The sequence below is a fragment of the Hippoglossus stenolepis genome, chromosome 4, assembly GCF_022539355.2.
Source record: "Hippoglossus stenolepis isolate QCI-W04-F060 chromosome 4, HSTE1.2, whole genome shotgun sequence".
Lineage (NCBI taxonomy): Eukaryota > Metazoa > Chordata > Actinopteri > Pleuronectiformes > Pleuronectidae > Hippoglossus > Hippoglossus stenolepis.
The window spans coordinates 2,262,252-2,286,630 of NC_061486.1; the positions used below are offsets into that span (position 1 = coordinate 2,262,252).

At 44.3% G+C, this 24,379-nt stretch overlaps 2 protein-coding genes across 6 annotated transcripts in view; both read right to left on the minus strand.

Annotated features, from left to right (window-relative positions):
• Positions 1-2,708: 2,708 nt before the first annotated feature.
• LOC118105823 (SPARC-related modular calcium-binding protein 1) lies at positions 2,709-18,303 on the minus strand. The gene is given in 13 exon segments (XM_035153758.2): positions 2,709-4,228; positions 6,208-6,408; positions 6,411-6,472; positions 6,474-6,539; positions 6,784-6,877; positions 7,138-7,217; positions 7,366-7,558; positions 7,707-7,766; positions 7,845-7,892; positions 8,112-8,141; positions 8,709-8,990; positions 9,571-9,745; positions 17,229-18,303. Coding segments are annotated over 12 exon segments (1,368 nt in total). The 5' UTR covers positions 17,307-18,303; the 3' UTR covers positions 2,709-4,228; position 6,208.
• Positions 18,304-18,382: 79 nt separating this feature from the next.
• The window catches only part of actn4 (actinin, alpha 4), a 52,089-nt gene continuing 46,092 nt past the window's right edge, over positions 18,383-24,379 (minus strand). For 2 of the 5 annotated variants that reach the window (XM_035153756.2, XM_035153755.2), the window contains exons 18-22: positions 23,919-24,098; positions 23,663-23,809; positions 21,888-21,953; positions 20,823-20,981; positions 18,383-20,536 (exon numbers count right to left, since the gene is read on the minus strand). In XM_035153756.2, coding sequence (XP_035009647.2) covers positions 20,378-20,536; positions 20,823-20,981; positions 21,888-21,953; positions 23,663-23,809; positions 23,919-24,098 — 711 coding nt within the window. In that variant the 3' untranslated portion in view covers positions 18,383-20,377. Of the gene's footprint in view, positions 20,537-20,822; positions 20,982-21,887; positions 21,954-22,814; positions 22,893-23,662; positions 23,810-23,918; positions 24,099-24,379 lie in introns of all 5 variants that reach the window. The other 3 variants (XM_035153754.2, XM_035153753.2, XM_035153757.2) reach the window with 2 other exon arrangements.

A 24,379-nucleotide genomic window follows, 5' to 3' on the forward strand; every position in this document is an offset into this window, starting at 1 on the left:
ACTGCAGCCGCTACCGGAGCCAAAGTCTATATTTACTGCAGCGTTGTGAGGGAGCAGCCGGCGCTGCAGCGGCGTCACAATGAAACTGTCAGTTTAAAATACCTCTGTTATTAAACCTTCACTTGATCCCAGGAACACAATGATGCTTGGAACGATCTGAAAGTGAAGCTTGGACCTGATAAAACACGCAGCAGCTCCCGTTCACTCACTGCAGCTGCAGATCATCACAGCCACTGGTTTCCTCTTAGTGAGGAGATGCTGAAGAGCAGAAACACACACTGACTGTGTCACACATCTGCTGCTTCATGTTCATTCCATCACTTTGCTCCTTAAATTAGCTTTTTGAAATCTTCCGTCTGTCTGAATCTGCTTTAATGTGGATTTCTATGAAGGGTTTTCTGGGCCAAAACTATATATATATATATATATATATATATATAAATAAATAAATGTATAAATAAATACCTAATTATATAATTAAATGCTTAAATAAATGACTAAATGTGTATTTATACATGTGACATGACGTGTGACATGCAAACATTTTATTCTCAACACATACGAAAAAACACAACCCTCAACAATGTGTGAAATAAAACAAGACAACTCAACCTCAGTATCTTTATATCGGATCCACTGAAATAGAATATGTTAAATGTAAATTAACCAATATACCAACCTTCACTTTCTCTCCTCAGTAATATTCTTCTCACCCTCTCAGAAGAAAAAATAACCAACAAAATCCAATATATATTCAACCTTATAATTAAAATGTTCAAATAATCACACGTCTTCCTTCCAGTAGTCGTGAAGGAGCGTCTGTGGATTTCCACTCGTGTCATTCTGATGAAGCACCGTGTGTGTGTGTGTGTGCGCGTGTGTGTGTATGTGTGTGTGTGTGTGTGTGTGTGTGTGTGTGTGGTACATGTGTGCAGTCAGCATGTTTCATGACCTTTATAACAAAGGTCATGCTGTTCCCAGGTCGTCAGCTCGGCTCCAAGGCCTCGTGAACACAAGATTCATTAAAGAGGGAAAATGACAGGTATGGATTTTACTGGATGAGTTATAGATTAATCCCAATATGCAAATGAGCTGGGTCACTGCTGTGTGTGAGCACGTGTGTGTGTGTGTGTGTGTGTGTCAGAAATCATTGACAGATTGATGCCTGTGTGTCACCTGCAGACCATTTCCTCATTGTTAGTCATTGGCAACACACACACACACACACACACACACACACACACACACACACACACACACACACACACACACACAACACACACAAACAGTAACCATTACAAACATATGAATATAAATGTTGGTGCTCATTTATAATTCATATGTCATTTACACACATCCATGTCAGCCCCCGCCCCGGCCCCTGACTGTTGGGCCCCTGACTCTCGGGCCCCTGACTCTCGGGCCCCTGACTGTTCTGACCCTGACTCTCGGGCCCCTGACTGTTGGGCCCCTGACTCTCGGGCCCCTGACTGTTGGGCCCCTGACTCCCGGGCCCCTGACTCTCGGGCCCTGACTCTGGCCCTGACTCTCGGGCCCCTGACTCTGCCTCCTTCCTTCTCATGAGCTGTTTGCATGATGTGAAATCTGCAGATCCATCAAATGCAGATCATCTCTCTGCTGGCTGGTGTTGTGTTGTGTTGTGTTGTGTTGTGAGTCAGGGGAGCAGAGTGTGTGAGTCTGTCCTTCAGCTGCTGATGGTGCTGCTCACTCTGCTGCTGCCTCAGGACGAGAGCGCCACCTGCTGGACACAGAAACATCCTCTGTGAGGCTGGAGCAGCCAGAGTCAGGACTTTACGATGGTTCTCAGTTGAAGCTGAGTCTCCAGGTTAACGGTTCCTCTTCTTGTCAGTGAAAGAGGATTTTCAGGATCAAAATAAAGAGAAAGAAAATGAGTTCTGCTGCACAAAATGATTGTGAAATATTAGACGCTGTCGCCTCTTCAGGCCTCTAGAAACATGAACATGAATCCATTTAAAAAAGGATGAATGTGACCATGACTCACTCACACACATCTAGTGAAGGTTTGGATTATTGGATGGATTGATTGATTGGTTTTGACAGGTTCATTAAAGGTTTTGTCATGTGAAGAAATAAAAGGTAGATCAATAGAGCTCCTATCCCCTCAAACTGAGTCCAGCTGCACCGAATCTCACATTCATAGAAATTACTCCTTTAAATACGTGTTTCTTTTCCATGAACTATTTCCTGGGAAATCAGTGAAAATGTCACAAAACATCCGACTTCACATTGTTCAAGAAATGAAACTAATTCCTGAATCCCCCCCCCCCATCCGGATCTACGTCAAACTTTCTCAAACAAACAAACAGAGGAATGAACAAGTTTCCATCTATCTAATCTATCTAAACTTTGTTTTAAATCCTCTTTAAACTTAAACGTGCCAAAATACATTTCAGTTCAGATTTCAAAATAGGATTTGATATTATTTTATAATAAAAAACTTTCTTTCACACCCCCACACACAGGGAGCAGACCTATCAGTCAGGTATTAGCATCTGAAGCAGGAAGTGGAGATCTGGTCACTGGTGACGCACATGAACCAGCAGCTGTTTTCCTGTGGGAGCTGAGGAACAACGAGCTGACTCCACCACATGAACATACTGTTACTGACACCGACAAACTATATTCAATAAATCACTGTTCAGATGAATGACGAGTCGACAACAACATTTCATTAAAATCACATTTACAAAAATCAGGACGTTGCATCAAAAACAGGAAACTACAGACGACTCAAGTCATCGCGTCAGTAAACAAACTCTGAAGTGTCTCAAATATAAAGTATAAAACAAATGATCAGAACTGTTTGTTACCACTCAACTGGAAATATGTGTTACAATATGGGAAACAAATATTTACAACAGAGACAAAGAAGGGATGAAGAGGAGGAGGAGGAGGAAGGATTAAGGGAAGAACTGAGACTGGAGGAGGAGGAGGAACAGAAAGTTGTCTCCACGTTAGAACATGACGACACCAAAGTACGTGGAGTGATTTGTCAAGTTAGGGAATTTAATCTGAAGTTATTTACTTTGTCCGTGAACAAAACGCTGGAGGGACAGACTGACTGACAGCTGATGTCCAGACAGTGGACGATCATTCATTTACTTCATTTTCAGAAAAACTAAATAAAATATGACAAATAGTGAGTATCTATCTCGAGGTTTTCTAGTCTTGATGACCAATCAAAGTACTTTACAGAACATGTACTGCTCTTTGTTTATACTGAGATGAAAACATGTAGGTTCTTGTCAAAGTTCAGGTTGGTTGTCATTTGGTTTGTTACTCACGACGCTATGAACTGTGGGTAATTCTACAGTCTACACTGTACCTGAGGTGTCGTCATGACCCTGTGACCCTACAGACCGCAGGGGGCGCTGTGTTTACTATCAGACTGATGACACCCTGGGGTGGGGGCGAACAATAGTGGTTTGTCACAGAAATGATCTGAGGTCAAAGGTCAAAATCAAATAACAGAATTAGAGGAAGTTTGAACCTTGATCATTTAATAAACGTCTGTTTCATAAACACAAAGTTTCTGTCTGAAGTTTAACTAAAGAGATGAAAACCTCATTTACTGATGTTTGGGTTTCTCCTCATGATGAAATGACGCCGTGTGCATGAAGGTCCTGAGACCTCAGACTTACTGCTGACGCCCCTCAAAGTCTTTACGGCTGAAGAGAGGAAGTGATGTCACAGAAGAAGCAACCGAGAGGAGGAGGTAGGAGTCAAGAAAAGGAAGGAAAGGAGCAAGGACGAGTGAGTTTATGGAAGGGGTTGTGCAGAAGGAGGCAGGAAAGACAGGAAGGGAGGGTGAAGGACAGGAAAGAAGGGACGGATTCAGAGAAGGAGGGACGGAAACATCAGTGACACAAATGAACACATGAACACAAACAAATATCACCAAGGTGTGAAATAAATACTTGAAAGTTGAATTAGAAGTGTTGTGACCACACAGATACAGTTTGTGACATGAGACAGGATGTAGATCGTCATGTTGAACCTTTGCAGCGACAATGATGAATCTGTAACACCGATAAAAGGAAGACGAGTGAAAAACATCCTGTGATGAAGATGATGGATGAAGATCAGCTGTTAATCCGAGCTGGAAGTGAAGGATGACGTTTCGGTGACTTGATGAAGAGGAGGGAGAGGAAACGACCTTTGGCATCGGGTGATTTGTCTCTTCGACCTTGAGGAAAAAGGAAGAGAAAGTGAATTTAAAAAAGAATCCAAACCACAGCCCCAGTGGAACCAGTCAGATCCTCGGAGTGGCGTCTCGGAGGACCTCGCTCCTCCGTCACCATCGGAGGTCACCGCTATCGCTCCCAGACACATGTTAGTTTAACGCCGCTCCTCCGTCCTCACTCTCAGCTCGACCTTCTTCCTCTTCTCTGGATAATCAGCAGCTCCTCGCCCCTCTGTGTCCTTCCTGTCCGTCCCCCCCTTCCTCTCTATCATCAAATTCCCGCTCATCTGGAAAACTCCATCTCTGCGTTTCACCTCGGCGCTCGCTCGTCCTCTCACCGACGCTCGCCGCCTGTTTATATTTCCAACAGAGACTCTGATCTCTCGTCTCTGAGCTGAACTTCACTCAACCTCTTTGTTTGGTGAGAAAACAAATTAAACCTTTTTATTCACTGGAATACTGAGCATGTGTGTGGATCATAAGTAAACTGGAGCTGCAGCAGGTTTTCTAAAAGTTGCTTCTGGACTGAGGTGCATTTAAATACATTCAATAATTACAGAATTAGACTGTAAACTACTAATTTAACTGGAAGAGTGAGAATAAATAAAGTTTTGCTGCCTTATAAACTCCTGTAATTTGCCAGAGGCAGGTCAGTCATCTTTACTTTGGAAGAAAATCTCAAATTTAATTTCTGAATCAGCACAAATGTCAAAGAGTTTGACAAATAAATTCTGAACTCAAGGTTTCAATTTACTAACTTTTATCTTAGCTACATTAACACTTCACAGCTCGACTTCAGAAACTTCAGACTCTTCAGTTTAGTCTGAACCTAAATATCAGGTGTGAAAGGTTCCTCGGACCAACAGACCAACAGACCAACAGACCAACAGACCAACAGACAAACAGACCAACAGACCAACAGACAAACAGACCAACAGACCAACGTTCAGTCCGACCAGGAGAGGTGCTCTGGGTCTGGATCACCTACGTACGTCAGACAAAACTCTTTATTCCCTAAATTACAATGTGAACGTAAAACTAACCAGATCAAATGAAACTCTGGAACAAACACATGAAGCTGGTTCAGACTCTCAGTGAGAAAACACCAGAACCAGAGAGACGCAAACCATTTACCATCAAACATCAGTATCGTCCTGACGTCTTCACTCGTCACTTTACAAGAGAAAAGAAACGCTGACACTTTCTGCTGCTGCTGTTTCACTTCTGCAGTAAATACAGATTCACTGTATGTGACTGAGCTGTTGTTGTTGAGTTCAGTTTCTTTACAGATGATAAATCTAAAAGAATTCAAACACATCACGACCTCCGTGATGCAAACATCAGACTGTCCTCTGTCCTGTGTCTTCATGTCTGCAGGCGTCTCACTGACCTGTACAGTGTGAATACTGTTCGTTCTCTGTAAGATGTTTAGTTTTGTTCAGGTTCAACAGAAATGTCAGAAACATTCACACAGAGAAAGAGTCTTTATCGGCCGTCTGATGAACGCGCCGCCGTCACGGCCGAGCTGTGCCTGACAAGCAGCTCGTTTCACTGCTGCCACGTTTGTTTGGATTTCACGGAGCTACACGTGTAATTTGTTTGGCGTCGGCCCGAATCCCTCGAGTCTCCTGGGATCGACCGGAGCCACGAACCAGGGAGGAGAACAAGAGGCTTTTACACCAGGCAGCCGACCAATGAGGAGCCACGATAACATTGTGATGAGTGTGTGTCTGTGTTTACTTTGGTCATTACACAAACTTGTATTAATTTCCTGGAGACTAATTCAGACCAGAACCACTGAGCCACAGATCTGCTCCTTCCCAAACAAGGAGACAGTTTTTCTCCTCAGATGAAATGTTCTACTAGAATAATTTAAACATCTAACCACTCACACACACACACACACACACACACACACACACACAACACAACACACACACACACACACTCACACACACACACACACACACACACACACACACCTCAGAGCACCAGGCAGACCCTCAGCTCCTCCAGCGTCAGGCCTCGGTCTCCGTCTCTGTCACAGTACTGAACGAACTTCTTGGCGCAGCGTCGCGGCTTCAACCTCGTAGGAACTGAGCAGGTCGAGCCTCGGCGCTCAGCAGCGCCACTGGAGTCCACGTCCAGCCGAGTGAAATGCCACTGCAGCACCTCCTCTGGGCCGAGGAGTCCGCAGCCTCCGGGGCAGCAGCGGGAGCGACGTTCAGGGGTGAGGAGGAGGAGGAGGGGTGATGAGGAGGATGGAGGGTTTGATAAAAGAGAGGGAGCACTAGAAGGAGGTGTGTTTGCAGCCCTGGTGGAAACAGAGGGAACAAAACCCCAGAGTGAGCGTCTTCAATTTAAAGAACAGAAAAATAACAATCTGGATGAATTCACTTTCTTTCCAATCAGTTCCCATATTTAACAAAACACAGAACTCTGCAGTTATTCACTGTTTTAAAATTTGTCATGTAAACAATAATCACATGTTCTTGTTGAGGTCAAAGGTCACTTCTTCTGCTAATGCAGCTGCTGTGAGGTGCTGTCGACAGACTTACTGGTCGGGACTCAGACTCCCAGCATGCTTTGCTTCCAGCTGCAGCGCTGTGATCAGACTCTGCAGGAACTGCTCCTTACGAGCTCCAGGACATCCTGAGAACAGAGCGAGAGTCCGGATGTTAAAGTCTGTTGAGTCCAGTCTATCCTGCCCCAGTGCCTTTGAGCCAGATACTGACTTCCCCTTCTGTTTGCTGCTCAGTCTCCAAAGATCTACGTGGTGAATTTCTTATATAGAAGCAAACAGGTGAGGTTTCAAACTGTCAAACTTCTCAAATGCAGATTTTTCATGTGAGGTGAAAATGTAAAAAACATAAAATCTGTTTGATTCTGATGTAACAAAGTCTTGTTGTTACCAGGCAGAGGTTTGTCCCTGAACCTCCGGTCGGTTCTGTCTGGAGCCTCCTCTGCCCCGGTGCAGTCTGGGATACGATTCCTACAAAGAGACACACACGCAGGAGAGAGAAAGAGAGAGAGAGAGAGAGAGAGAGATATTGTGATTGATTAATTGATTGGTTGGTTGATTGGTTGGTTGATTGATTGATTGATTGATTGACTGATTGATTGATTGATTGATGGATTACCTTGCAGAGGTGCCTGACAGTGGCCGCCCGCTCTCGACCCGCACACACCAGCAGTAACCTGTCGCAGTGTGACACTGCACGGCGCTGTAGCGGCCGTCTGCAGTGCATTCTGGGATAAAACGCTCCTCCTGCCAGGCTGAAAGCATCTGAGAGAGGAGCGCCGCTCGCTCACGCTCACAAGTCTGAGGACTGTCTACACACGCACACACACACACACACACACACACACAACTTGTATATAACTACTAATATATATATACTGTATATATATTCAGCGTTGGGGTATTTTTCAGAACAACAATATCTTCTATATTCATGTAAACCTCTCCTCCAGCTCTCACCTGTGGGCCGTCTGACGGAGTTCATCAGGATGGTCACCCAGATGGGCGGAGCCGTGAGCTCTGGACAGGAGAACATTTTAACAGAAACACTAAACAACATGTGAGACGTGTGTCACTGTGAGAAGACGTGTTCCTCACCTGCAGGTTTCCTGGGGTCCAGCGTCGGCCCCGGTTCGTCAGCTTCATCTGCAGCGGGAGAAGAGAGAGAGTGAACGTTGAAGGCAGAGCGACCGAGCCGTGTTTTTCTCGGTGTGTGTGTTGGCACATGAAGTCGTCTGTGAATGTTAATGTTCCATCAGGTGCAGAGAGAGAAACGACCTCAGGCCAGAAACGGGCAGCGAACGTCCAGAACATATATGATGTCATGAATCATGTAAAACAGGGAATAACAAAACTCTTTCCCACCTTTAATTGGATCCATCTTGAGGAAATGATCTGTTCAGGACATTTAAACAGAAAAGAACTTTCATGCAGATTAAACCTCATTAGAGTTTTATTTAATCTCTTTCTGACGAGTTAAACTGAGCTGAGGAGCTTCACTGGGAGAGAATCCTCTTTACAACAGGAAGCAGTTAGTATGAAAGTGTCCTTCACAGTTAACGCACACTGTAATTAAAGATGGACGACACGTCTCCACTTCCTCCCACTATCCAAAAATACAACTAAAACATCTGAGCCGGTGCAGGTGCCACCATTTTGTGTTGTTAAATTTTGGGGGGCTTTTATCGCCTTTAATGGATTGGACAGAGTAAGCTTTGTGACAGGGGGATAGAGAGAGAGTGGGTGAGGACATGCATACATGGCCACAAGTCGGAATCGAACTCGGGCCTCTGTGGGTTGAGGCCTTTCCTCGTTGGGGCTCTACCAGGCGAGCTATACGCCACCCCCACCATTTTGTGTTTTTGAGTTCGACACCATCATCAAAACAAAGCTGTGTATTTACCACAGACACGTTTTTTCCTTTAGTACAAAACTCTGAATAAAGAATAAAATATGTCTGACCGGAGCAGCTGGGGATGAGGTGGAGGACGGACGTCCCGCTGAGAGGTTTCCCGTCCGGGGTGGAGCACCAACAGTATCCGGTCTGGTTGTGACACTGCACTGGCAGGAAGTGACCGTCGGGGTGACACTCGGGAACAAACATGGCAGCTGCAGCACTGACATGACTGACATGACTGACATGACTGACAAGACTACTGCTGCTGCTGCTGCTGCTGCCGCTGCCGCGGGTGTTGGCCTCCAGCGCCTGAACCCGAGCCAGCTGACATTTAGACTGAGTCCGATCTGAAAGCACAGAGACATGAGATGTTCAGCCCCGAGAAGATGATTCATTGGTTCATGATCATTAGACAAACGCCAGGAGGCTCTTTGTGCAGAGGATCCTTTCCATGTGTTCATCTACCTACTGATTCCAGACATCTGGATGTGGAACAGATGTTTCCTGAGCTCAGCATGTGTATTGTTAAAGGCCCAGGAGTTTAGAGCCATTTGATTCATTCCATTATGTCCCTCCTCTTGACAATTTGTCTTCAAAGTAAAAGCATAATGTTTGGTTGCTGTAATTCTTTATATTGAGCTGAATTCCAGAGCTTTTAGTTTTGAAAGGTTGTGAAGATTGTTTCAAGTGTCATGTTGTTATCTGGATAGAAATAAGTTCCAGTAACTCAAATGTAATTATACTTTTACATGATTCAAGTTAAACAAAGTTTCTGAGCACAAGCTTCAAAGATCCTTAAAATAAAACATGAGAAACTTCATCCGCGGATTCAGAAAACTTTATTCGTCCCAGACTTTGTTACGCCATCGAACGCATTCACGTAAATAAATAAGAACAAATAGGTTAGCAGCCGTGCAGGTGTGTTACCTGAGCAGTGTGCGCGTGGAGCCAGACGTAGATGTGTGTTGATGCACTGCGCCCTCTGGAAGGCGCACATCGATTTATACAACCTGCCGTTACTGCCGCACACGGCTCGGTGGCGCCCCCTCTGGCAGTCCAGGACACAGCCGCGGGGCCACATGTTCTCCGTGATCAGGAGGGGCTGCAAACACACAAACACACAAACATCACGTGTCTCACTTTTCTACTTGTATCACAATGTCCCTCAGTAGAGCTCAAACCTTAGGAAACCACATTTAAATTCACTAGATCCAGGTTTTTATTTGGATCATGAATATCAAGAGCACATTCTCATAGAGCACAGACCCCCAGATCTCGTGTTGACTTCATCCCTGAACTCTATCACATCCTTTCACCAAGTTTGGCTGTAACACGCTCAGAAGTTTCTGTGTAATCCTGCTAAATAACACAAACAAACAAAACTCCTGGTTGAGATAATTCCACAGCAGACAGACGAGTGTCCTTCACCTCTGTCTGACAGTGAGAGACAGAGACTCAGCGTCTGTCTGTCTGTGAAGGATAAATTGGTTTTCAATGTCACACCTGGAAAAGCTGGACTGAGGGAGGGAGAGAAAAGAGGCAGAATAAAAGAGGGGGAGAAAGAGGGTGAGAGAGGAGAGAAGGTGTTGACACATATATATTTCAGGATGACTGAGCTGAGTGGAGGAAAACGTCTCCGTCTTTTTTACACCTGACACTCAAACTATATGAGTGAAGAAAGAAGATGTGAGGACGACTTCACTGCAGAGACATGATGTGTCTCCTTCTGTCTGAGAGGAGGAGGAGGAGGAGGAGGAGGCCCGGCTTCATACGAGCCTTCTCACACATGGAACAGCAACATATCGATCTATATATATTTTATCAAAATACCAGAGCTACCACACATATACACCGAGGCTCAGCAGGGACATGCAGGGAAATATTTCAGTGGGAAAAAATGTTGTGATTCTTTACGACCAGAATGTCGAGTTCAAACCTCTCAGGTCCAACAGTCTCTGTATGAAACCACATTTAAATCCAATGGAGCCGCAATTCTATTGGGATCTGCACCAAATTACACAAAATCTAGAAAAATATTGAGAGTTCAAACTCACATTGTTAAAAATGAGGAGAGAAGTAGAGAAGGAGAGAAGGAGAGAAGGAGAGAGGTGAGGAGAGAAGGAGAGAAAGAGAGAGGTGAGGAGGGGAAAGGAGGAAAGGAGGAGAGAATGAGAGCTTGATGATCTAAATTATTCCAACATGTTCGTCTAACAACACGTTTCCAAAATATACATGAGATTCGTCACAGAGACTCAATGAAAACACACGAAACAGACACACACACACACACAGATGTATAAAGTCGGCTACTCCCCATCTCAAGCCCCACACACACACACACACACACACACACACACACACACACACACACACACACACACACACACACACACACACACACACACACTCTGAGCCACATGAGTACATTTTCAATGTTGTAAAACAGTGTTGACATAATTTAGTGATGAATGAGACGTCTGTGTCTTCATGTCTGGAGAGAGAGAGAGAGAGAGAGAGAGAGAGAGAGAGAGGGAGAGAGAGAGAGAGGGAGAGAGAGAGAGAGAGAGAGAGAGAGAGAGAGAGAGGGAGAGAGAGAGAGAGAGGAGAGGAAGAGGGAGAGAGAGAGAGAGAGAGAGAGAGGGAGAGAGAGAGAGAGAGGGAGAGGAGAGAGAGAGAGAGAGAGAGAGAGAGAGAGGGAGAGAGAGAGAGAGAGAGAGAGAGGAGGAGGAGAGGAGAGAGAGAGGGAGGGAGAGGGGGAGAGAGAGAGAGAGAGAGAAGAGAGAGAGAGAGAGGGAGAGAGAGAGAGAGAGAGAGAGAGAGAGTGGGAGTAAAAAAATAAACTGATGAAGTCATTTGATGAGATAAACTTTAATTTTTAAGAGCTTTGACAGATTTATTGTTTTTCTCTGTTACAAATCATTGTAAATAGAAAAGCTGTGTGTTTTTGTGTCAGCACATTTCTGTTATTTCCTGATATTTTATTGACTAAATATTGAGAAATAATCAAAGAATAACTGATGATTAAATAAACTGTGACTATTTATAGAACACTGAAGTAACTGACAGCATCAATCTCACTATAAGAGACACCTGGTAAATGAACTGTTGGTAACGGAGCTTGGTTCAGACGTCAGGAGCAAGTGGAGGAGCCAGGTATTGAACTAGCAACCCTCTGGTTAGTAGACGACCCGCTCTTGCTCCTGACTCTCCCACCAAAGTTACTTTAGCTGCTTCAGACCTGCACTGAACTCCAGATATTTCTGAAATATCTCTGAGGTTCTGTATCTGACAACGCAAACGTCTGAGTCTGTTGTTCTGGACATTCAGGATGAAGAAGAGGAGCCGTACACGTAGAAGACGAAGACGTCAACTTGGAAAGACGAGGAGGTTCCAGATCTTCTCCTGCTGCTTCTTCACATGTGAAACACAAACTCCAGAACATGTCCTGACACAATTTTTCCAGACATTTTCTAAAGTTCATGTATGAAAACAGATTTTTTACAGTTTCAGTTTGATTCAGTTTCCGTTGACAAGACAAAATGTCCTTTTTAATAAAGAAGTGAAATCAGGAGCAGGGGGAGGAGGAGGAGGAGAAAGAGCCGCGAAGGGAAAGAGTCCAAGCAAAGCAGAGAATCCCGTCTGTCCAAACCTTCGCTGAACCACACGGCTGCAGCTCGAGCTCACAAACAGCTGACACGCGGAAAAATGCTCCGACTGCTCAAGATGAATATCTCCCACAGGCTGAATTAAAGGTTCAATAACAAGGGGAATCAAACCAAATCACCTGCCGACGCCCACTGGGGTCAAACATAAATATCAAACCGTGGAGGAAAAGACAGATGTGGAAAGGAAGGAGAAGAGAAGAGGGAGGTATAAAGGAGGGAATAAGAGGAGGAATGGAAGAAGAAGAGATGAAGATGAGAGAGAGAGAAAGGAATAGTAAGTTCGGAAATGAAGGTGGAAAAGAAGGAGAGATGGAGGGATCGAAAATCACAGAGGTGGAGGAAAGGAATAAAGGCGACGGAGGATTGAGGAGAGGAAAAAAGAAGAAATGATGAAGAAATGGAGAGAGGAATGTGTTTGATGGATAAATCAAAGAGTAGATGACAGGAAGTTGAATGAAGGGAGGACTGGAGGATGAGTGGATGAGTTTGGAAATGAAGATGGAAAAGAAGGAGAGAGGGATGGATGGAAAATCACAGGAAACGAATAAAGAAAGAGAATCAAGGAGAGGAAAGAAAGAAGAAAGGATGAGTTCAGGGAGAAATTAAGAAATGAAAGAGGGAACGTGTTTGATGGATAAAATCAAATAGAAGAGGAAGCAAAATGTTAATGAGTGAAGAAAAGTGGAAAACAGGAGAGGGAAGATGAATTGAGAGAGAAAGGGAGCGAAGAATAAAGAAAGAAAGGAGGGATGAAAGAGCGGAGGTGGAGAAATAGGAGTGAAGCTAGAAGTGGAAGTACGACAGGAAGAAAAGAAAAGAAAGAAATCTAGAAAGGTGAGCGGAGAAAGCAATTAGAGTCTGGACGGAGAGAGTGAGAAGGGAAACAAGAGGGAGGATAGAGGGAGGAGAGGAAAGAAGGGAGGAGTGGAGGAGGAGAGGAATGAAGGGAGGAGTGGAGGAGGAGAGGAATGAAGGGAGGAGTGGAGGAGGAGAGCAGGAGTCCAGGTGCAGAGCGTGGTGCAGACTGGATTTCCTGTCTGTCAGGTAGAAAACCAGCGACGACAATAACCTCAGTGTGGAAACAATCACCTCCAGTGTGTTTGAGCCTATAAAACCAGTGAGAGTGTGTGTGTGTGTGTGTGTGTGTGTGTGTGTGTGTGTGTGGGATGGAGGGAGGAGGGAGGGTGAGACAGGAAGTGAGCGTGCGGCAGAGAAAGCGAGAACAAGCCGCCACTGTCTCCTGGAGCCTCACACCTTCCAGATACCGCCGGCCGCCCAAGGACGACACACACACACACACACACACACACACACACACACACACACACACACACACACACACACACACACACACACACACACACACACACACACACACACACACACACACACACACACACACACACACACACACCTCCTGTGGAAACATGGTGGTTGGCATGGAGACGGTTTGTGAGACTCCGCCTCCGAACGTGTGAACCAACCAACCTGAGCTCAAACTGCAGCTGAACCTAAACAACAGGATCATTAACACACACACACACACACACACACACACACACACGTTTAACATCTCGTGTGTGTGTGTGTCTGTGTGTGTGTACGTTATACAGTCCTGCTCACCATTATTGGCACCCAAGAAGTTTAAGTACATAATGTGGAATATCTCCTGAAAAAAATGAATCAAGTGAAACTACTTTTTTCTAAAAAGAGAATTTGTGTTTGATAAAAAAGACTAAATGATAAACAACAATTTAAAACAATAAACAATGGGGGGTCACTGATATTGGCACCCTTTGCTGTAAATCAGTATGGAAACACATTATGACTCATCTGTGGTAAATCACAAATGAGAATCGCCCTGTGATAAATTGTCTGTGCCCATGTGACGTTAATTAGCCAATGAATGATGACGTCCGTGTTTTAAAAAGCCACCTGTTATTCCCTGTCCCTTTGTCACAGTGGTGAAGACAAAGGAGCTGTCTGAGGACATCAGAGGGGCTATTATTAGCATACACAAGACCTCCAAAGGGTATAAGGCCATCTCCAAAGACCTGGGTAGCCCTGTTTCAACAGTGCGTGATGTTATTCAGAAGTTTGCCAAGCATGGAACTGTCAAGAACCTCCCTGGACGTGGGGGGGAAGAGAAAAATTGCTGAGAGAAGTCTTCGAAGGTTGGTGCGAATGGTGGAAAAAACACCACGTCAAACATCCAAGGACCTGAAGGCCAACCTGGAACAGTCTGGGGTCATGGTTTCAACAAGTACCACACGCCGCACGCTAAACCAAACAGGGCTTTATGGGCGAAGGCCAAGGAAGACACCAGTGCTGAGGAAAAGACATAAAAAGGAACGACTGATCTTTGCCAAAGAGTACCTGGACAAACCGCAGTCCTTCTGGGAAAATGTTCTGTGGACAGATGAAACAAAAATAGAGCTTTTTGGCAATGCACACCAACAGTTTGTTTACAGACGGCGCAATGAAGCCTACAAGGAAAGGAACACCCTACCAACAGTTCAGCATGGTGGAGGATCCATAATGCTGTGGGGCTGCTCTGCTGCATCTGGCACTGGAGGCCTTGACCGTATCACAGGAATCATGAAATCAGAGAGTTATCAAGAGGTTTTAGAGCGAAACGTCCGACCCAGTGTAAGAAAACTTGGTTTGAGTCGAAGATCGTGGGTCCTCCAGCAAGACAAAGACCCAAAGCACACATCCAAAAGCACGCAGGAAGGGTTGAAAAGGAAAAAATGGATCGTTTTAAAATGGCCAGCAATGAGTCCTGATCTCAATCCGATTGAAAATCTTTGGGGTGAGCTGAAATCTGCTGTTGGGGAAAAGAACCCTGCAAACGTTCAAGAGCTGGAACAAAGTGCAAAGGACGAGTGGGAGAGAGAATACCAGCTGAGAAGTGCAAGAAGCTTCGAGATGTCTACAAGAAACGTTCTGAGGCTGTCGTCACTGCCAGAGGGTGTGCAACCAAATATTAAAGAGGGGTGCCCTTATTGCTGCACATGATGTTTTTTCTGTTTCTTCTTTGAAATTACAATATGCAAGTTGAAAAAACTATTTTCTTTGTTAAATTACTTTGGACCTCCAATTAAAAGATCCTGATGATATAAATTTGGTACATTTCCATTTATTTCTGAAGGTATTGTACAGGTTATGCACAAAATGAAGGGGTGCCAATAATGGTGAGCAGGACTGTATGTTCTGTTCACATTGTACATCTTCATGTTGTTAATGTTTATCTCTTTCACCTCCTCTCTCCATCCTGACACATTTCTCCCTGGGGACTAATGAAGGAGGATCTGTTGTCTTTTCTGTTTCTGAACAACAGCCACTGAGTGAATGTTCATGTGAACTGACCCAAAGTCAGATTCATTCAAACTCTGTTGATGTGTCACCAGTTCTCTGTGGCTCCTGAAGCCGCCTGGGTTTCCTCCAGTTTTCTACTCAGTGATTATCATATTATTACTGCATTATTAATGTTTTATCACTGCAGGATTCATATCAACATCTGGCAAAGGGACAGTCGAGGAGAATCAGCCTCTGAGCTATAACTCTTTTCATATTTCATCACATGTGCTCAGATAAATATCACAGGTCAGTTGAGATGTTACTACAACAAACACTACATTCTCTTACACACACGCACAAATGAACACACACCTCGGCCAACTCAATGTTTAACTTGCTTCTCAGGGGAAACAGACAGGTGTGTGTGTGTGGTTTGGTCTCACTGGCCGTTTCCACACACACACACACACACACACACACACACACACACACACACACACACACACACACACACACACACACACACACACACACACACACACACACACACAAACACACATGACACACACACACACACACACACACACACACACACACACACACACACACACACACACACACCATTTGAATCAAACATGAGTTTTCTCTTGAAGTCAGAAAACAGTGATCAGCTGTTGTGTTTTCAAGTCTGATGAGTTTCACTGGAACAATCCCAGCTGATCTGATCTGAGCTCAGTTACAGACAGTAGAGGCTTCGTCTCTCACACTCATCTCATTTCTACACAGGCTCCAAAGCTGTTTGGGTTCAAATGAATTATTGTGACAGGTTTGTGCTGAGGAGGGATTTGTTTCTCCTGGAGAGTCTGAACCTTTACAGGAAAGACGTTGGTGTGAATCTGACTTTGTTTCTTCTATTAAACCATAATAAAAATATATTTTATTTTCCATCTCTCTTGTTTTTAGTGCATATTGTTAAAAGTATAATTTATCTGTGCAGCAGCTTCATGCAGTTGAAGCTCAGACAGAACTTAACTTTGGTTATTCTTAAAAAAAGGTTTGAGGTGAACTCAGTTTCTTTAGTTTGTGACGAACATGAATTTCACCAGATGTGAAATAAACTGTTAAAGTCTGGCACACGCTGATGTGAGTTACTGAGGGATTCTCACTGACTGCAGTCAATAAGAAGGAAATATATATATATATGTGTGAAAAATAGATTGTTTTTTTGATTTACATTCCAAAGTTCGTCAGCATCAAACTAAATAAGTTTTCTTAGGCACAAACCTACACATGTAAATTAAGTAAATGTATTTAGAGTTAGTTTTATTAGCTTTTATTTAACCATGTAGGAAGATGTAGTTACTGCTTTTATTTTATAATAATCCTCAATTCTTTATGAACAGGAGTTATTTTACTTTCAGCTTTACTTATCTTTTATTTTCGTTCTTAGTCTGAGGTCGAAGATGTTTTTTAAATAACGAGTCATTTCCTAATAAATAAACAAACACACAGACACAGACACACACCTCAGTGAACAGGTCACTAGCTCATGGGTTAAGTTAAGTCAAGTTTAGGTTAAGTTAAGTTGTTAAGTTTAGTTAAGTTAAGTTCGGCTCTTACCGCTGATCTGTCGGAATGAATCGATCCACAGAGCACGAGCACGAGAAGCGCCGTGCACGTGAAGGCGAGCGCGAGCATCGTGTCCGCCGCCACAGGAGGAGCGCGCGGAGCGGCAGCAGGCGCGTGGACGTTGTTGATGACAAACAAACAAACAATAACAGAGTCACGTGTCACTTCGGCCTCTCGTCTCCGGAAGTCACCGAACCGATCATCTGCGTCTCGAGCTGCTCCGACACACGAGCGCGCGGAGAAGTAGGTCCGAGCTGCACGCGCAGACAGTCACAGTGAACGTACTGCCCACTTCCGGTGCACGTGCATGAACCAACTTGTACAAGTGATCCTTTAATTCAAAGTTACTTTATTTTAATAAAGAAAATCCGTCTAGGGTTATTGTTATTAATCATCATCGTCAAATAGTGTTTTCTATTACTGACTATTGAAAACCGTCCTTCAAAAGGTATTAATCTTAATTCTAAACTATTTCAAAGAAAAGAAAACGAGCCTCAGTCTCCTTATATGATCATTTATTATTAACCATCTATTTGTTCACTTCATCTTCTCATGACACTGAAACATCTAAATATCTTAAACATTAAAAAGTAATTTAATGTCTCAACTGGTTTGAATGTTAAAGGCGTAAATAAAGTAAAACAAGTGGAATGAACCGACGTGAAGAAATATCTGAAGTGGTTTATATACACGTTTATATATATTATACTTCATTAGCTGTTCTTCCTCTGTTGTCTTTGACTGCTCCAGAGCAGCAGCACTAACAATGACAATACAAGTTATATGAGACATTTTCCAAAAACATTTCAAAATATTAAATCAAGGATTATATCTTCTTGGTTGAAACTGTTGGGTCGTCAACATGTTTTGGACTTTTCATTTTGAATCTCTTAAGTTTCTGAACCCCAGATTAATAAGTAATTAATATGTGTAAACAACTGTTAAATTGAATGTGGCTACAGGTGAACTATAACTATAACTACTGTGTGCTCATGAAAACAAGTTTTTCTGTTTTTACATTCAAACAGAACATGAGAATCCAAACTGTCCCTTCATTCGTAGACACACACAGACACACACACAGACACACTCACTGACACACACTCACTGACACACAAGAAAAAAGACTGCAGGACGAGCCGAGGTATTTTGTAAGGAAACTTTTATGTGTGCTTTGTGAAACTCACTTATCATTAGACAGAAGGCGTTTGCAGTTTCCAGTACAGCAGATAAGGTTTGATATTAAAGAGTACAAAAAAAAGGAAAATCACAAATCCAGAGTTCACATCTCTCCAACCTTGCGTGAAAAATAAAAAGAAAGAAAAGAAACAAGCTTTTGGTCCAAGTCTTTCCTCCTCCGTTCCTTCCCTGTCCGTCCCTCTGCCCCCTCTCCCCCTGACGGCCGACGCAGCGGAGAAACCTTCTGGTTGATGTCGACAGGGAGGCGTCGCAGGATCGTCCCCAGGACTCAGATATCCAACATGTTATGATTGCATAGTTTTTTGTTTTTTTTTAATATAATTTCCTTTTTTAAAATTTTTTATATTTTTTTATTTTATTTGCACAGAATGGAATGTTTACATAAAGACCCCTCCCTGATCTTTACCCCCCTCTTCCTCTCCTTCCTTGCAATAATTTTCTTTCCCTTCAGAGATAAATGAGGGGATGGAGGGATGGGGGAGGAAGTGGGAGGTAGAGAGAGGGTGAGGGAGAGAGAGAGCGAGAGAGCGAGCGAGCGAGCGAGGAACAGGGCTGTAGCCTCCAATCGGCGCGTTTTAATTTGTTTGTTTTTCCAAATCAGGAGAGCGCCACATTGCTGTTACCATGGTTACCCTAACGGGGAAAAGAATCCAGGACGAACCTTCATTCTGTCGATCCAATGCCTCCACGACTACATGTGTATATATTCATTTCTGTCTGTGTAGGATTTTCGATATATATATAAAAGTGACGACTCGTCTTACTCGTTGTATAAATGTGTCGATTTGTATTTGAATAAGCACCTGATGCCCACAACAGCAGAACAGTTTCACAGAAGCAAATTTGTGTGGATTATTATGGATGTTGCCCGTCATGGCATTTATACAGGAACAGGAAGGCCTCGTCTCCATGGCGACCAACTTCTTTTCAACGATTTCCATTGATAAAAGAAAGAAAAAAACCTTAAGAAACTTCCAGAAGCTCAAACCTTTCCACTGGAGGAACTGCTCCGTGTCGATATCATCGGCTTTTACATTTGATTGATTTATTCTTTTTTTTTTTTTAAATTAACGGCAGTTGGAACGCCCATGATCACTTGTTCTCACCAACTGGGACTGCGTGTGTCGTTGTTCGCACTGAAAAAATAAGTATGTACAGCGCTGCCCCCCTCCCCCCCACTACGATCAATGTCCCCGTCCAACGCCACCCGACGCCACCCCCCACCTGCTCCAGGAAGAAAACAAAAAAAAAAGAGAAATAAACAAAGACGAGAGGAGGAAAAGAGCTGAGGTTAACAGGTCACCTTATCCAGCAACACGGGAATTATGGGTAAATATGTAATTTCATCTCTGGTTGGTCACCCCGCCCTCCCCTCCCTCCCCCCGCCCCCTGACCCCCACAGCATATATCTCTCTAGGATCTAATACACAAACCTCGCCAGTCACCACGACAAACTCCGCCCTGCCCCTGCCGAACCACGTGACCCCGCCCCCTGGCAAGAAGAAAAAATTATAATAAAATAAACAAAAATTAGCATAAGTATCAGATTAGCTTGTGCCCCCGCCCTCCCCACGTCCTAACCTCTGTTTGACCCGACCAAAAGACAGAGAGGGTGAAGCTAAGGACCCGCACTACAGAACCCGCCCGTCCCACACCTGCCCCTGGATATGCCCGTTCATTAAACTCCACCTTGATTCATCAGGAGCTGGAAAACATTCAGCGGAGGTCAAACCTAACTACAGTTCAATCAACAAGCTCACAGCCTCCAACGTTTCGAAACCGGCACACGCAGGGGCACCTCACAACCGCCACTCACTTTTCCTTCTTACTGGCACCTCCTCCACGTGCAGAAAACCTCTCTACCATCCTTCCTTCCTTCTTCATCCCCCCCTTCACTCCCCCAACCCCATTTACTATCCAGCCTCTTCCTCTTTCCTGCTCTACAGGTCGCTCTCTCCGTACAGGGCGGTGGAGAAGGACATGTAGTCGAGGGCTCCGGGTACGCCGTCAGGCCCCGAGTAGGGTGCCATGCGGGCGATGCAGTACTCCGCCTGGTCGGGGGGGAGCTCCCTCCTCAGCTCCTCGGCCGTGATGAAGTTCTGATGGAGACACATGATGGTTCAGTGAGTGAGCACCAAAATGTAGTTTTTGGCTCAAATACAAAACTACACCAGTAAGGTTAAAAATTCAGGACTTACAAACAAGACAATTTTGCATCATAAACAAACACAGTACATCGCTGTATGCACACACACACACACACACACACACACACACACACACACACACACACACACACACACACACACACACACACACACACACACACACACACACACACACACACACACACACACACACACACACACACACACACACACTCACCTTATCAGCGGCCAGGATCTTGAAGGAGGCGATGACCTGGTCTGCGGTGTCCGTGTCGGTCGTTTCCGTAGACATGAAGTCAATAAAGGCCTGGAAGGTGACGGCGCCGCTGCCGTTGGGGTCCACGATACTCATGATGCGAGTAAACTCGCTGTCGCCCTGGAAACAACAAAAAACAGGTCAACCCAGAAGAGAGAGCACTTTGTACACACACACACGTAGACGCAGACGGGATGTGATGACCGTAAAACAACAGGACCATGAAATAGATGGATATTAGTCCCAATATTTTACATTTACATAAATGATGTTACTGGTTAATAACAGTGAGAGACACAGACACTTGACGTCAACATGCAAAGTTTCCTTCAGTCGCCCTCGAGGGCAGAAAAGCAGCAAAAGGACAAAAGCAACAGACGAGACAAGATGAGACGAGCAGCCGAGCATCAGACAGGACGTCTGCAGGCGTCCAATCAGAATCAACAGATTACACTGACTGATATTATCATTATACTACATGAACAGAACTGGATATGAGTGAATATTGTCACAAACCTGAACCTACTGAGGTTTGGTAAAAATAAATAATAAATATACTTTTCCCAGTAAACAGAACTACCTAAAATTACTCAAACCATCTTTGAGAAAAATGTTCCATCCACTAACATGGAGGAGGCCAGATTTATTTAAAGGGGCGATTGAGATGCTTAGGCTTCACTTTTGGGAGCCGACACGTCGTCCATCTTTATTTATATATTTTATTGACATAAATCAGCTATAATTTAACTGTTTCAAAAATAACAATATGTACAAGTTTACAACTATTATGATTTGATAAATGTGATTGTAGAATTAAACAAGAAGAAGATAGAAGTATCACACTCCAGTATCCAGCCCTGATCACGAACGAGTCAATTTATGATTTATCACCACAAAGTTAACATAACGATGTTGAGCTGCTTCCAAACCATGGAGTCAAAGCTTCAGGCTCGTTCAGGTCATTTAGAATCTGTTCAACTCGTGGACCTGCAGACTCCCTGTCAGAGCGTCATGCAGCAGCAGTACCAGGCTGTTTCCTGTCGAAATGAGTAGAGCCCGGAAATCCTCCGAGAGCATCTGTCCCGATCGCTTCTGTGGGCCGCCACAGCACAGGCCGGAGGAGCGAGGGAGCGAGGGAGGAGGCGAGTGGACGAGTGGCAGAGAGGAGGACGGGTGAGAGGGTGAAAAGACAGGAGCGGAGAGGAAGGAGACAGAAAGAGGAACAGAAATACAGAGAGTGATTTATGTTTGGGGAGGTGAGAGGAAAGAAAAAGATAAAAAGCACAAACAGTTAACAGAGAAAGTCTCGGAGCAAAGCAAAACCCTGACGGACGGACAGACGTGAGAGGGAGCAGCACAAAGCAACAGGGACCCCTGGTGGACAAACAGAGACGCAACATGTCTCTGCCCTCCATGCTGACGGACTGAACCCTGACTGACCCCGAGGAGTTTATCATGAGCCTCCGAGCAGGAGCAGCGACTGAGCACCGACGGGTCTTTGGAACAAAGGGCTTCACGACATCATCATTATCAGCTGAAAACTGGATGACGTATTTTGTCTGGCAATTGTATTTTATCCTCATCTAGTAAATAGTAAAGTAGTAATCCAGTTTTATTCAATTTCAATTTTATACATGTGCAATTCTGTTTACATTGTACATATTATATTTGTTACGTACTCGTTACTTTTACTGATTATCTCATTTAATCTATAATCCAGCTGTTTTATCTTTTTGTATTTAGACGTTATGATCTTGTTTATTTAAGAGACAGACTTCACTAAGGTCGTGACTTTAGAGACTTTTTACAGATCAAACTGGTAAAAAACAAAGCCAACAAAACGTTTAATAAACAAGAAAACGAATGTATGCTCCCGTCAATGATCTCTGCTCTCCTGCTCAGAAGCTCGACAAACAGCGACTCTCTCCCTGCGTCTCGCTGTGCAGCTCCTACCTTGTCGTTCTCCACATCGTAGCCCAGACTGATCAAACAGGCCTTGAACTCCTCGGCCTTCAGGGCCCCACTGTGGTCCTGAGATCGGCCAAACACCCAATGACAGAGCGCCACAGCGTCATGAGGGGGAACAGATCGCAACACGGGGGGATGGCGGTGGTGGGTGGTGACCATGCAGGGATGAGGACATGGAGGACGGACAGACAGACAGACATTGATGGATGTTTAGAAACAGTGTCAACACACACAACAGCAGGCAGCCATGATGGACTGAGGAGCTTACAACCCAAAACCATGTGGAACTTATTAAATGTGTCTATCTAGAAAATGTAAAAACAACTATAAAAACTGGATAATACATTATCAACTTTTCAAGTGTTTTGAAAAAGTACAGATGTTGTGATTCTGTGATATTTAAAACGTTTGAGAACCAGATGTGTTGTGTCCCCACACACACTGATGTGACTCCTGGAGCATTTATGAACCACTATAACAGAGAGGGGCATGAATCAGTGACGCACACAGACACACACATGCACACACACACACAGTGGTGTGAGATGGTGAAAATGGAGGGTGTTTCCTTTTCATCCTCATGAGGTACAAGATCTAAAAATTATCAGGTTTGACAATGACCACAAAACAAGAGTTTACGCTGAATTAAACACCAAGTCTATAAACAGTCGGTGATACTGAGCTATTTTATATTCAAAGCAATGGTCTGGGTGCTCCTCGGTATAACCACCTTAAAACAATGTATTTATATATTTGACGTAGCTTCCAATCCAAGTACTGATTCTCCTGAGAGGAAGTGAAAGATGTGTGAGCACAGAGCTCTGCCCCCTGACCTTGTCGAAGTGGTTGAAGGAGGCGCGGTACTCGAAGAGCTGCTCCTGGCTGATGCCCTTGGCGTCACGTGTCAGGATCTGGTTCTCGACCTCGTTGATGGTTCTGGCGATAGTGGTCAGCAGCTGCTCCCAGCCCACACGGAGGTGCTAAAAGGCAGGAACAGAGAGAGGTGACGGAGGGCGTTTACAAATAAACATGTTTCATGAGCTTTACAGAGAACTTAAAAAAGGTTTTGTGTGTGTGTGTGTTTGTTACCTCCATTGTGTAGGAAGTGTACTGGTTGTCGAAGATGAGGGCCTCCTGGATGAGCTGGTGGGATCCCTCCAGCTTGTTGATCTCGGGCATGTACGACATGATGTTCGTCTGGTAATCCCTCAGGTTGGTGAGCTGATCCTCCAGAGTGCCGTTCATTTCAATGGATATCCTGCCGATTTCCTGCCGACAGAAACACTCGCATCAATCAATGTGCAGCGGACAAAGTCTTAAATATCCTGCTATTTACCAATCAGACATATTGCTCAAGTCAAACCAATGCTCCCCCGAAACATAGTAGAACTCCACACCCTCATTTCCTCCCAACTAGACTACAGCAACGTATCTCCATATTCCTAAATGAAGCAGTAGTTGTCCGTCTACAGTTGCTCCCCGTCTGCTTCAGAATTCCAAGATTCTATTGATCACTTAAATCACTACATGATCTGGGTCCACTTTATAGT